The sequence below is a fragment of the Nomia melanderi genome, chromosome 3 (genome assembly GCF_051020985.1).
Source record: "Nomia melanderi isolate GNS246 chromosome 3, iyNomMela1, whole genome shotgun sequence".
Taxonomy (NCBI): Eukaryota; Metazoa; Arthropoda; class Insecta; order Hymenoptera; family Halictidae; genus Nomia; species Nomia melanderi.
In genome coordinates this window covers 9875545-9890906 of record NC_135001.1, presented here as the reverse complement: position 1 = coordinate 9890906, position 15362 = coordinate 9875545, and the positions used below count along the sequence as shown (strand labels likewise).

The window sequence follows — 15362 nt, the reverse complement described above, 5'->3', positions numbered from 1 at the left end:
CAATAGACATTAATATAGACACTTCCGGCGAAATATTCGTTTTTATTTTGCACGAATCAAATTGTATTTCAGAGTTTTAAATGTTTTCAAAAATTGATGACTCGAAAAGAGATTCCAGTTTCTAAAACTCCATTGTGGATTCGTCACTGTGCGAGTTTCCTCACCGCGATGATACACAGTATACGGGTCCCGTATTCACGGTACACCCCTCGCTGTTCGGATATTCGATGCGGAGATCACAAACACCAGCCATTTGAATAAACGAATATCTATTCAGACCGTGCCGCCCGCGGCGAGATTCTTCGATACCGCGTCGGGTGTTCTAGGGTCCCCGAAAACGTTCGAAAACGTTCGAAAACAATTTCACGGGATCATCGGAGCTCTTTTGGTAGGCGACGATAATCCGACCAGTTATTCGCCTTTGAATTCTCGATCGCGAGCCTCGACTTTATAGCTTGTGCAGTCCACGCATGCTTCCGAGACAATACTATCAGAAAATCGTCAAAGAAAATAACGAAATGTTACTTTTATACACGATTTCGAGATATCCTGGATTGCTTTGGAAATTCGTTTGGCAAGTGTTGGTTGGTTGCTCGATCGATCTTTTGTATTATCAGATGAATTTTCGATGAACCAAATCCGTTTCAATATTGGAAACCGTTAAACATGCGAGTTGGAGCATTTAGTTAGGAACTATTGAAAATATTATAGCCTTAATTTCGTATAATATTGGAAAAGAATATTTTTTTATCGTTTTGCAGTGGTAAATAATGGGAATTTATAGCGAAAAATGGTACGATGATATTTTTGCAGTGTTAATAGATCATTACGCGAATTCAGTGAAGGAATAGTTAAACAGAGACTCGCGATGTCTTTGGATCGAGTAATATGAATTTATTCATGCTGAAAGGTTCACCTTCCTTTAGGTATATTAATAATATCAAACCGTCCTGTGTATAATCCGCTCTATAAGCCCGAAGAATATTTACACAGGTTCTAAAACGACTCTATAAGTTACCCCGCTTAGATAGGCCATAACATTATATAGCTATCGCATGTCTATAAATATTGATGAGCTTCTAAAGGAAAGTCAGCTTACCACAAGTCTCCCGAGATAAATGGGAATGCTGTGGGTAAATTGTGCGTGCCTCGAGGAGAGTCTACGTTCTTTGTCGTGACCCCGATTCTATCAAATAGGATCCTGCGGCTACGATGCTTTACGAATCAGCAATTTAATATGTCGGCTTATGCCGATGAAATACACAGCTTATGGATGCATTCTAGACACCTCTACTTTCCTTCTACACCGCACCTTATCTCTACCATTAACGAAATAGTATTTTTTCCGTAATTTTCAATAAAATAAGGATCAGACGGAGTCACCTAGAAACAATGGTGAACCAACAATTCATTCTTAAATCCCTAAATACCAATTTGGTAATTGAGTTTCTACAGTTTACCTAGAGTTATACGGAGCGTCTAATTTTAATCAAATTATTTGATCTGCGGAAAATCGAATGGAACCTATTAATTGTCTCGCCGCAAAATCCAGCAGCGGTCTGACAGGCGAGGGGGGCGCAACGTCAGGCGGCGCAATATGTTGCCGACACGGCGCGCGCTTGGAAGTCGATACACGGGAACCAAGAGTAGACAGACGGCGGAGTTCCGTGGAAACCAAAGAGCAGTCCCCGGAATGCAGGGAAAAGCTCGTTATAAGCTCTTGGGGCTTAGTCGCAACTACAGAATTAATTAAACCGTGGCCGTGGTAAAGCGCATAAAATATCTAGAGATGTCCCCCTGCTAGGCGCGCGCGACGGATTTATTATATTGCTATTCTACTGATCGCTCGCCGCGTTTAAATAACGCGGTCGCCGCGGCAGTAATGGGGCGGAGGGAGAAAAGCAATTAACGGCGCGAACTTCTTGCCGCTTATAATCCCGGGTTCCTTGTATAGAGTTTCTGCCTTCGGGCAAATACACATTCGGGGCCGAATTAATGGCTTCGTAAGACACATACGTACCGTGTACCTTTTCGCTGGCTATGCACATTACCGGCTGCGTTTGCACGTTTCCGTTTGCTTCTTTTCCAAAACTGCGTGAACGTAATTTTCATATACACACCGTGTGAGATAACATTTTAAAAAAAATTAATTTTCATAAATAGTCCAGTACAACGATCGTCTCCGACGACTGTTGCTTCCGAAATGCTTGAAATCAATTGAAACATTGAAGATATACGAAGCAATCATTAGTAATATCATTTTAATATCAGTCATCCTTTCTACGACAGAACAAGTAATATTAACAGCGCTATAACAGTGGTACTCTTAATAGAACAAACTAGCATTGATCAACCAAAGAACCAAACCGACAACAACCTACTCCTAAGAAAACACTGTACCAAACTCCTAAAAGCCATTACAACGATCAACAAATTAATCCTAATCATATACATCGGCGCAGTTGTCTTCTATTACTCGCAACGGGTATTCTCGTGGCGCGATTGAAAAACTAACTCACACGGCAATGCATGCCGAGAAATTAGCATGGCCGGCACACCGGGTCGAGGGGTCGAGACATGGTTCATGTATATTTATAACGCGGCTGCATACGCATTTTCAAGGGACACGGTGTATCGGACTTTCCTTCTGCGCCCCTCCGTTGACGGATTACGAGAAAAACAACGGTAGAGCGATACGGGCCACCCCTGCGGCGTCGCGTGGACGCTTTTCCACGGCGCGGGGATCCCTCGGCCGACCCGTTCTCCGGCTAATTCACTCTTAAGCCGAAGCGTAATGAGCTCTGATCTAATCTAATTCCATCCAATCTTCCTTCCGGCTATAACTACATCCCGCGGCTGTTACGCTTCGCCGTGGAGAGTGAGCTATAGGCATTTTGTATGCGCTGTTCCTATTGAGAACGGCCAGGCCTGTCCTCCATTCTTGCCATCTCGCGCGTCCTCCAACAACTTATTCAGCTAGATGCGTTTAAGGGTCCTCTCTACCTTCACCCGTTCTTTCGAGAATTCTTCTCGCAACCCTCCACGAGCGGGTGACTCGGGAACCGGAGATCAACGACGCGACGAAACGCGACGCGGTGCTATCTGCGCCTCGTGAGACATCAAAGGGAAAGGCTTTTGCGCGCAACAACCGCTCGCGGGTGATTGGCTATTCAGGTTGTAACAGGTTTAATTCCTTCGTCGTTAAACGTGTTAGGGACCGGACACTGCGTGGGTCATGCAACGTCTCACATGGGTAACTAGTGACTCAGCGTGCGGATCGTGCACTGAGATTAGTGTGATTGGTCAGTTCGAGATTAGAGCAGAGAAATTTACAATAAGGCGTAACGCAGTATGTATGGTATATTTCAGTGATAAAAATAGTATAAAACGTATTTCTGTGATTCTGCAGTTTAATTTGAATTTCAGACAATTTAATGAAATTAAAGTTTCAGTTATGTATTGTTATAATTATATAGCGAATGCTTGCGCGAAATAAAACTCTCCTAAATGATTTAAAGAAGCTAAGGTTCAGTACAAACTAATGTCTTCTCTTAAGAGCTGTAATAAGTTAAAAATAACGTAAGGTATTCTTAAACTCTTGGGAACATTTACTACAATCAGAATCTACTTTATGTTCCGTATACCCCTATTTGTCACAGTCGCAAAAACCCGTTGCATAGTTAAGCAGCCAAACATCGCCGGCTGCTAAAGACAACTGTGTTTTAAGATATCGACCTCGGATGCATTAATAAGAGAGCTGCAGTTACTTCTCCACGAACCTACGCCGACTAGGTGATTAACGTCGCTACCCGGGCTCGCCCGTATCGTCCACTGAATTTTTAGCCGAGCCTTTATTGGCTGCGGGCTACGCGTACGGAACGCCTGTAATAACGATTACCATGCAAATAGCGAAATAAAGGAACATTAATATTCGCAGGCTGCGATAATGTAAGGGTTGCAATTCACCGATCGGAGCCGCGCAACGGTTGCCGCTGCTCGCTCTGTGATTTCACGAGCGCGCTCGCCGCAACGCGGGAAGAACCGCGAAATTTAGTGTCTAATTCGAACGCGGAATTCTGGTCGGATCGTTCTCTGCGCTTGGCAAAATAATACTGGCGGATGCGCGTCGCTGATATCCCGGTTTGCGGGTTTGTCGGTACTGTTAAATGCTCGCGGCTTGTGGGTCATCATTATTTTTGATATTTTTCATTGGACATTTTTTACCAACTCGCTTTTGTGGAAATAATTTTTTTATACGAAACGAAATGGATGAAGAAATTCAAATATAAATTGTTTCACTGTACGAGGAGAGTATTTTTTTTTTAATTGCCGCACACCGGATGATTTTGTATAAAAAACAAACTAGGCCGGAAATGTGGAATATAATTTTTTCATATGACTCCTAGTTTTAGAGATAATCGCGTCTGAAAAGTTGTCGAGCACGCTTGCTGCTCGGCGCGTCTGTCCATGACCCACTGTTTCCACTTCCTCTAAATCCGTGCGCGACGAACTTTCAAAGCCGATTATCTAGAAAATGGATTCTTCCGTGAAAATATTTTATTCTGTGTTTTCTCCTCACTTTTTCTTGTAGATCCCTTTCAAACGGGAATGAAATTTCATTGGAATCACGAAATGATCGTTTACAATAAATTAAGTTGGATCCAGAGTTTCTCGAGTCAATCTAAGTTTCTTCATGGAAAAGAATTATAATATAACACTGGCAAATAAAATAATTCTACCACCAGTGGCGCACACCTAATTTACAAAATTGAAATGAGTTAACTTTAATTTGTTTATTAAAATATCAATTAAACTCAGAAAACTAAACATTAACAAAGGAATACGCTCCAACATTAATCTAACAAACGCGGCTGTCTTATTATTACGATCTACGGTTAAACATAAAAAGACACGCCCCGACATAAATGTGTTAAGATACTCGACCTGCTGCTTGTAAGAGGAAGAAAACCGGGTTTCCGCTTTCGCGATTTTGCTTGCAAAGAATGTCCCTTTATTCGGTGCAGGAACAGCACGCAAATAAAACGCGGAGAGAGTCAGGTGTGTAAAAGATAGCGGAGGGAGAACAAATGAAGCAAGACAGATACAGGGCGCGATAAGCCAAGAAAAGGAAGGAAACTAGGGAAAAAGGCAGACAGACAGAGAGAGAGAGAAAGATTGGTGGGCAGATACCTACGTAGAGATCAGTAGATAGCCTCGCAACCGAGAATCGAGATCCAATATGCACGTTGCGATAAAACAATATTGTGAAACCCGGTTCGCGCGTACTAGCGGCGCTGGTACGAACTATTCCAATGAATTAAATAAAATCCTAAATACGAATGTTACTTTAGGATTCACCGCACTAACTGAATAACACGCAGCATTGATTTCTACTTCAGAATGCAACTGCATCGGTTCCCACGCCTTACGATTTCTCTGGCAACTACAGCAAAATTATATTAGTGCTAATACTTTATCGAACGAGACAGGAATTCCGGTTTTCTGCACGTGTGTGTTTACTTTGAATATTTAACATTGCTGGCAGGCAAATGGTACTGAATTCTGATGCACGAAAGATGCTTTCACAGTCGATTTTCTTGAACACGAGGCCTTGCGAGGATAAATCTTATTATACACTTTGAATACATCTCCCCGTTTTAAAGGATCTTCAGGTTGATGGTTATGTCGTGATTGCTGTGCAACCGCTTATGCTTCCGAAATGACCATCGCACGAATATTTTCGAAGAACAATAGAGATCCTTTCTTTTCGTCCGCTGATAGGACAACTTTTTGACATGTGAGCCCGAGATTAAAAAACTTTTCTTGAATGCAATGAAAAGGGGTCAAAACGTTTCGACTTCGAGCTCGAAACCAGCTCCTTAGCCAGATGGCTAGACAAACAGAAACGGGAATGAGGATCCAATGCGTCCAGGGTCGTTACCAAAGACCGACTGTCCCGAATTCCTCGGTGGCCTCGGCATTTATACGCCGGACGGAACAAAGTCAAAGTGATTCGCTTGCTTAGGAAAACTGGCGGACGACGTATTTACTCGAGCACTGTCTCGGAATCGATACTCTTTCGCGTGGGGAACGACGATCTGATTCAACGAAATCCGAAAGACGCATGAAGATTCCGTTTGGTGTGTCTATAAGAAAGTCTGCTCAGTTCACTCTTGAGATTGCTTGGGTTTGGTCTTTGAATATTGCACGAGCACCGCGTGTAACTCAAAGGAATATTCCATTATTATGTATCGAGACATTCTCGTTCGTGGAGGCAAATTTCAGCGAGTAACAACTCGATACTAATTTATAGATGATTTATAGGAGATTTGTAGGATTTATGGAAGACTTGTAATGCAGAGAACTTACTTTTGTTATAAAGTATTCGCTACAGAAGTTTAAATGTTTCTTGCAATTTTCGCTAAAGCCTATCCGAGTAAAGTTTCTAGATTACATGTATATTCCATTAATCTCGAATAAGAAAAACGTAAGTGGTTGAAGAAATATTTAACATGTTTCTTGTATCTCCAATCGATCAGTTTGAATAAGTACCATTTGAAGTTAGAGGATATTTTGAAAAACATTTCAAAAGACATTGATGCCAGTGGAATACCTCAAGTTTTAGAACTTATGTAGCGAAGTAATTTAAGTGAAAACCAATCGACACGTGTCATTGCTATCTTGCCAAGTTGTCGGATGGTCAGAAAAGTTTGAAATCCTATCGGGAATCAGTGAAACTGGAAGTCGAGACGGAATAAAGTCGCTCAACTGACAGAACTCGTTCTTTCTGTTGTAGACACGCTCAGTTTAGGGGATCGGACGATTGACGATCGCCATCAGACTCAGAGCCGGCCGCGGAATCAGCTGCTGGTGGATCCATCGGGGCTGAAGGCGAAGACCGAGCCGACGTTCGACAGCTCGCAGAACACGAACGTGACGGCGATGAGTGGGAAGGCGGCTTATCTCACGTGTAGAGTACGGAATCTGGGTGACAAAACTGTAAGATCATTTCACCTTCCAGCGTCGATTGTAAAAGGAATTTCTGTCATCCCTTCTTCCGTGATGAAATGTTCGGTTATTAGAAATGTGCAGGAACCCGAAAATATCAGACGAGATGAATAATGTTTGTTCGGGTACACAACATTTCTGAAATTACGAACGATAGAATATAGATGAAAAATATTCTCCAAATAATCCTTTATTATATTTTATCTCATTTATTATTATTTTTTTCCCTCAAACTTGTAAACTTATTTTTCCTCGAATCCATTTATTTCAGGTTCCCAAAATCTCTGGAATTATACGATCGAATACGGAGTAAAAATAATAACTAAATAATACTATATTATATTTTATTCCATTTATTATTATTTCCTTCTCTCAAACTTACAAACAGCCTTGCCTTTACTTGAATCGAATTCCTTTGGGAAACCGACTCGACCCGATTACTATGATCCCGACATTTTCGGGATCTCGCTATCGGTTACCCGTCGCATATTTCGTTTTCCGTATCCCCGAAAGTATTCCTCAGTCGAGTCACCGAGGCGTGAACGCGCGAAATTGCTCGTGACGGGTGAACGATTTGGAAAAATGTTGGCGAGATCTTTTTCTCGGCGGGATTCCGACGAATTTGCGGTGGTAAGGTAATTACGCGGAGGAACGGTATACTCTTGGCCTGGCTCGGTAGGAAATCCGGGCCTCGTAAAGACCTTAGGAAAAGCGATTTGCAGGAAATAATCGAGTTGCCCGGGCTCGATTGGACGTTAATCGACCTTCAAGGCAACTGGAAACTCAATTTTATCGTAGCTCGCGGTGCCGACGTTACAGCTATTGGTCGATCGAAAGTAATCGGGCACGGCAGTACACGCGGCACTCGAATTATGGCTTCGTGACCGCACGCGGACTCGGATTATTCCATCGATCCTGTGTAACGCGACGATGGGATGGATCTTGGCTGTTTCCTTTGATCGAAATTTATTGGAGGGCTCTTGAAGGACTGCGTTATCGGAAGTAAAGAAGTATCTTGGATACATAGCGCACTACGTTTCTTGTCAAGTATTAATGGAAATATAGTCTACTCAAATTGCGCAGGTCCTGAAATATATAGTATTTACCGTCAGATAAATGAGACACCTAGGCTGTTCGATGTATAAGAAAACGGAATAAGATACTGACTCATATTGTCCTTTGATTCATTAGAAAAGTAAAGCTATCTTTTATATTTCTCGGAAAAAAGAGTGCTAGCCAGGTTACTAATGTTTTTAACCTCGATTCGTTCCAGAAAGAATGAAATCTCAGCAAATCTTCGCTTCGCAGCGACCAAACACGCGGATCTGAGTCAATTCGCAGACAAATTTCCGTTCGAGTAGCTTCGGTACTTCTCTTCCCGGGTCGCTTCGAGATGGAAGAACTTCCCCAAGTTGGTAATTGCGGACTAGAATGGAGAAGACATTGTCGTTTGGCGGTAATCGAGCGAAGGTCGGAATTTCTCGTGATAACTGTTTGAATCGCGGGAAATCTCGAAAGTACGTTGCCTCCGATTGTCTACCGGACTTTTTCGATCACGATATTTTTTCATCGATGTACAGGGTGATCCATAAATCAGCCATAATTGATTCACTCCACGAAATGATCAAGGCTTTTTCGAAATTATCCCATATATATTAAGCAATTATATATACTATCTATACATTATATTATTAAACAAGATGAAAATTTGAATTCTTCAAATTTTTCAAACTCTCGATATTTTCAACTATGCGAGTCTATAAATTCTCAAATGGCACCTACGAACGATAATGCGAGATAAAGACATCGCCACCAAATCACTCTACTCCCGCGTCGAATTCTCCCATTACCCCCACTATCACTGCCAGACGAGTCACGTGACACCGCGAAATGACGCAACGACCAATCCTGTCGTCACCATTAGTCACGTAACTGATCCAGCAATGGTGGTGGGGGTAATACAGGAATCTGTCGCCGAAGAGTAGAGTAAATAGCGTGGATAACCGCGCACCCCTCTATTTCATTTATATTGATGTACATGGTGGGTTGTGAAAAAAGATGACCGTCTTTATTTTACCCTCCTATTTAATCTTTCTGTGCACATCACGTTAGAAAGATGATGTTCATTCTCTTTTGTTCATTTGCCGAGGCTCACTCAGTATCATGTCATCATTTCCCCTATATTGCGACCTCTGCTGATGAACCACCCCGTATATTCCCGAGGTTTTCGTACGGAAAGCTGGTAGGCAAAGCTCTACAGCAAACAGAAACTCGGAAAAAGGACGAAGGCGGGAATCACGGTAAGATACATGGGATCGGGCTTAGAGCGCGTCTGCGAACCTGTTCAATTTCGGCATTTCTAGGTGTGTAAACCGTATTAAGTAAATTCATTATACAGTCAGGGGACAGACGACGCGCCTTTAATTTCATTCGTCGCTCCGCGCCGGCCGTGGAATTCCATTTGCCCCGGCGGCGCCTGAAATTTCCGGGTCACACGGATTTCCTCGATACGTGATTACCGACACTTCGCATGCCAACTCGACGTTTTTGGCGTTTCATCGCACCCCGTTCGGAATTATTGATACTGCCGGCGCGCTGTTCGATCGAGAGATTCACGAACAAAGATCTGGGGCAGCTGCCCATTAGAACATGGTTACCGTATCCCACACCGTGGCGATAACATTTAGAAACTCCCACGGATTAGAAACCATGTAGAATCTCCGGTAGAGTTCCCGAAGATTCCTCTGTGCATAGTTGTTCCCAAGGCACGCCATGAAACTCGAACATCAGGCTGTTTCGAAGTTAATATTTACACTAAATCAATGAATTCAACCTTCCTTTTTCAGCTGTCTCTGGTTTTGACATTCTAAAAGTAATCTTGATGTCTTGATTTTCGGTACATTGACAAATGTTGCACTATAAGTCTGCCGATTACATTACCAATGACAATAAAATAGGTTCACTGAACTAAACACCTTCACGCGTAAAATTCGTTAAAGGAAATTGTATACTAAGATTCCAAAAACACCTGATTGAATCAACAGTGAAACATTCTTGAGAATTCTGAAAGTATCAATTCCTTGAGACGCTTTCTTAAAGAATTCTCCCCTCTGATCTCCCTGTTAACCATTCCTAAACCTCCAAATCTTTCATTGCATCGATTTACTTTTTGTGCTTACGATGTTTACCACGCAAACCTAACGAACTAATTATTCATCCAATAAAAGTTCGCAACGCGATGTAGAGAGACCGGAAACAAGAAAGGAAAAGACGATGGAAAGTTGCTGATGTCTGAAAAATGTAATGTACCAAGTTTCTGGGTTTACGCGACGTACGATATGCGAGTCCGTTTCCAGCGCACGCCCGTACCAGTTTTGCTTAACGTTCGGCATTCATCATCTTGGACGTCTTCCCGTAGTTTCCGAGCGCCGGTGCCTCGACGTCTCGATGGCTAAGTTCGGGAGCGTTAAACTGCTTCCGTTCCCGAGCACCGACGCGGCGCGGCGCAGCGCGGTGGCTCGCCAGACGCTGAGAGACGTAAACTTTCCCGAGTAAATACGTTAAGTGGTGCCAACAAAGCGCGTCCGCCCGCCACGTACGTGCAATAGTCGCCGGCGACAGTTGCCTTTTCCGATTTATGTCCGTTCGGGGGATTAATTACGGGGGATCAACGGAACGGATCCATAAATTTCGATGCCCCGTGACCGAGGAATATCACTCCGGTTCTAACTTCCGCCGATATCCCTTCGGCATGTCAAGTATGCTCCATGTTTCGTTTGGAGAACTTCGATCGATACCTTGGGCACTTCGAGTTGAATGTTGCTGCAATTACTTCGTTTCGTGGAATATGGTGTTATTAATTGTACGATTGTTTTTTTGAAGTAGATATTTATTAGTGGTCAGAGAATTTCGATTAGTTCCAAAATTTTTTTCAAAGGAAGAATGATTCTTTTTCAATTGTAGAAGAAGATTGTTATGTTGAAGATTATAACAACACGTTTAAAAGGAAACAGGATAAATGTCGAATGAAGTTAATTTTAAGTTAATTCACTCTACTATATCGAACAATTATTTGCCTAGGCAACATGTATAGAAATAATTATGTTATAGCAACTGTAAGAAATACAGAAATCAATGCATCAGTCATCTATTATTCGTAATTAGCATTTTCTAGTACTATGCTATACATACAATCTCACATTTCATCATTTTCAAAAAAGATTTATAAGAAATCTTCCATACTACTTCCAACTGTTAATAAATTTCACATTAACGAATAGCTAATGCAACTCTTACTGGCTTCATTTCATTTCTCAAGTTCTTATAAGCATCTCTACCTACTCGTCAATAAAGATTATTAAGAAGAAAATTATCAGAAGCATTCAGTGAATAATTGACATCGAGCAAACCAAACTAAAGAATTGTATTGAGTACGGAATTGGCCGTCACTCTTTCTATGGCCCGAGTTTCCCTAAAGAAATCGGCTTCTAAGGGACTGACAAAGTCGTAATAAGAGAAGGATCCCAGGCAGGGTCAAACACGTTCAAAGTTAATAGAAAACTTCAGCAGCTGCCGGGGAATTTCTCAACTTCGCGGCGGCGAGCGAATAAAAAGGAATCCCCTTTGTCGCGATTTCTAAGCGGTCGGTCCCGTCGCCCGGAGCCTAATTAAAAAAGCTTCGCTGGGCGGATTCAGGTGTTAGAGTGGCTCGCGGATAGGAAAACCGACCTTTATCAATGTCTGATTAAATACGGACACCGCGCCCGTTTTTCTCGGCTCTTTCGAGCGATTCGGATTACGCCAACCAATCATCCATTTAACTTCCCTCTTTATCACCGTTAACACTTCGCTCTGGGCGGTGACTATTGTAAAGCAGCGTTGACTAGTTTCAAGTTTTTACATCGTTCCAAATTATACTGCATATATAAATAATTCTAATATTTTGTGACGTCTTCTGTACTTGATTATTGACCAATAAGTAATTGATAATCATTTAGTATCGGTTTCAATACTCATGGTTAAAAGTGGCGCAGTTGGTGAGAATAAAGATTTCTCGATAAGCAGTGAACGTGTATTTCCGCGAAAACAGTATAATTTCTTCGCGTCACGTGTTCCTCTCGATCATTCTCGTAATCAGTCACTCAATCGCTCGCAACTGCTCCAAGGAAAAGAGACTATCCTTAAGGAAACGGGGACGAAGTGAAAAGATATTGCCCGAGCGGTCCTATTTCGGAGGAATTCGCTCGTGGCTAGCCTGTGCCGACGTGTTCCAGTAAATTGTATCTCTTATCCGAGGACGATCTGGGATCGTCACGTAAACAGGGGACTCGGCCACTATCCGTACGAGATTTTTCGTTCGATCCTTTGTGGTTGGGTACATGTGGTCAGTGCTGTGCAAAACACAACTTGAAACAGTGAACATTCTACTTTATTCTAAATTTATCCTAATGTTCAAGTTATAATATTCTACAGAATTCTGCAAGAAATAGTAAACCTTCCCGAATTCCTTCATTAAAAATTCCGTCTCCGAAACCTCCCAAACAATGAACATTCCTACACAAAGATTTCCCTTGTTCCTGACCTTCAAACTTTACTCATCCTCTCCACGCCTGTTACAACCAAGAAACCAAGCAACAAAATTCCAGTCGTATCAACCATAACCCAAGTCCAAAGAAGTTAACCAAGTTACACGAGCGAGCCATCGATTCACGGTTCCTCGATAATTCTAATTTCATCGAGGACATGGCGAACTGTGCGAAGAGTCCGCTGGCTAGAGTTCAGCGTAAGATAAAGCGGGCCGGAGGTAAATGGTCCGTTCAGTGAGTTAGCAACAAGATACCGAACCGACGAACTATCGTTGATTTCTCCGTTTCGGGGACAGCGGTAAACTCGCGGCGCCGCGTCGCGTCGTAAGACTTATCCGAGAGTTTACTAGATTACTTTCTCGTTGCCAGATAGGGGCGGAGGTGTGGCGAGGGCGGCGGATACCCTTGCGAGCACACGTACGCTTGGATCTGATGAAATTACCGTCATCCCCGAAGACGTCGAAGTTCACCGAGGCCGAAGTTTAAATGTCTCCTTCGTCGAAACAAATTATGCATTATACGAACGAACGAGCGGCAGGCGTTTTGCGGGCGTCGGAGGCGCGCCTCTGTTGGAGCTTCTGACCCCGTGCCGCGGCCGCCGTGAAATATTTAGCCCCGGTACAGAATGACGAGACGTCGCTTGAAATATTGATTCCCGCGGAGACGTCGTCTCCGCCCGAACAGCAGTCAACCGAGAAGTGTTCAGAGATTCCCGGAAACTTGCGTAATTCGGACTCCCAGCATTCCCGCTTGTAAATTTTTTGGTCAGCACCGGGATAGTTCCGAATCTCTTCGCAGACGTCCGGAGATGTAGGCTCAGGGAGTATTGGGAGTTTTGAATATTTCAGGTGTTGCTTGTCTTAAATGGAGCTTTTTCGTTATCCTCTTGTGCCACCTGAGTGTTTAGAGGTGTTTACTGTGCTTCTGAACTGAATATGCTTGAATTATTCAGTAATGATGTGATGTAATTTGAAATACTATTGTTCGTGCTTGCTGATGATCGGAATTACTATTTGTACTTGATAAGTTTGTGTAATTGTGCGGTATAAGATTAGAACTACGGAGCAGTTGAATTGAGTTTCTTGAATTTTCACGTGGAAAGTATAAGAGTATGTTTATTGACATTTCGATAATCGTAATTGACTTTAGGTATCACCGAGTCACCCTTTGACATATGTTTATGTGTTTAATAAATGTGAAGAAAGGAATCAAAAATGCATCATTTCAATCCGTCTGGTAGTTCTAGTGTTAAGGTAGAAATAATACTATCTTTAATAAGTAACTCGAAAGTTTGACTGGCAGTTTCACTCCCAAACTGTGAACCAAGACACGCCGACTTTATAAAAACTGGATTAACATTAACCAACTATCGAAGAAATCTTTCCCTTGGATCATAAATCTTAAGATCCGTCAGTCCGAATTGCCATAAAGATCCTTAAGAAGTTTGCTACTCCGAAGAATTCATCCGAGACCAATGACTCCGTGAGCCCATCTTTATAAAACGCGTCGAGTGTGCTTCTTATCTAAAGACCCCAGAAGACTGTTTCAATCACGGCGCTAGAACCGGAGCTTGTTTTCGCGAGGGAGGGCTATTTACCAGGAATAGTTACGTCATTCCTCGCCAGAATTCGTAATTCTTAAGCGTCGAAGAACTCGTTAAGTCGGCCGGCGGAGTAACGAGGGCATTGTTAGAATACTAATCGGGTCTGTCGACTGTCGAACGGCGAAAAATAACGGCGGGGAAAGAATAGCCACCGTCGTACCTCCGTTTGAAGTTGAAACGCGGACGTATCTCGTTATCGGCGAATTCACTTAGCGATCGGTTATTCAAAGGTTATTCAAAGCGGCGCGGCGCGGCGCGGCGTGGCGCGCCGATAACCATCATTGATTCCTCTTTGAAATTCCGTTTGCAAAGGTATCCTGGGTCAGGGGGAGGGACATTCACATTTTAACGGCGGGGACGTACACCTACACGAGCGATCAGCGATTCCAGGCGCTCCACGGACAAAACATAGGCCAAAACAGCGAGTGGTCTGAATGGACTCTTCACATAAAGTGGGCGCAGGAGAGAGACCAGGGACTCTACGAATGCCAGATATCGACCATCCCTGTCATGTCGCATCAATTTCACTTGAACGTCGTTGGTGAGTCAACAGTCTTTCGCAGCTTCCTCAAAATACGGCTTGAACGAGGCTCGGCGCTTTCTGCCTTCGAACCGAGTACCAGACACTCCGGTTAACCGAACGTCGCGTTCCATCGCGAGCCTTTGAGAAAGTAGACAAATATTGACTAACCGTGATGAAATGAATCGATGATGTTGGTGTTGCTGCAAATTGTGTCTAAATTGGACGAGACGCGGAAATCGAAGTTCGGTAATTGCGTACGTGGGTTTTCCGATCTAGCAAAGTACTGATTAGTAATTAGCAGTTACTAAATATTTTGTTTTAATCCACCTGAGACTGACAAGAACTTCTTCTTGTCGATTAAAGGTCGAAAAGTAAACAGAATCCGAGCCTAATTGCAGAGACACCGCGTCTGTTCTCGTTACGCCGATCGCAATGACCTTAACCCCTTAACTTGTACGCTCGAGTTCATTCGAGCGCGCTAAACAGGCCAAACTGTGAAAATAACAATGTGAAAGCAAAGAAAAAAAATCGTTTTATTGATATTTATCATTTACATGGGATTGTAAGCTATAACACTTATTTATTCAAGAATAAAATATAGCCTTTTTCCATGGAACAAAAGCGCAGTATATCAAAATTGATT

The 15362-nt window shown here is 42.8% G+C and overlaps 1 protein-coding gene across 1 annotated transcript in view; it reads left to right on the top strand.

Moving 5' to 3' along the window:
- Positions 1-15362, top strand: part of LOC116431772 (zwei Ig domain protein zig-8) — a 46452-nt gene that overhangs the window by 18025 nt on the left and 13065 nt on the right. The window contains exons 2-3 of the mRNA XM_076365626.1: positions 6797-6999; positions 14509-14737. Coding sequence (XP_076221741.1) covers positions 6797-6999; positions 14509-14737 — 432 coding nt within the window. The remainder of the gene's footprint in view (positions 1-6796; positions 7000-14508; positions 14738-15362) is intronic.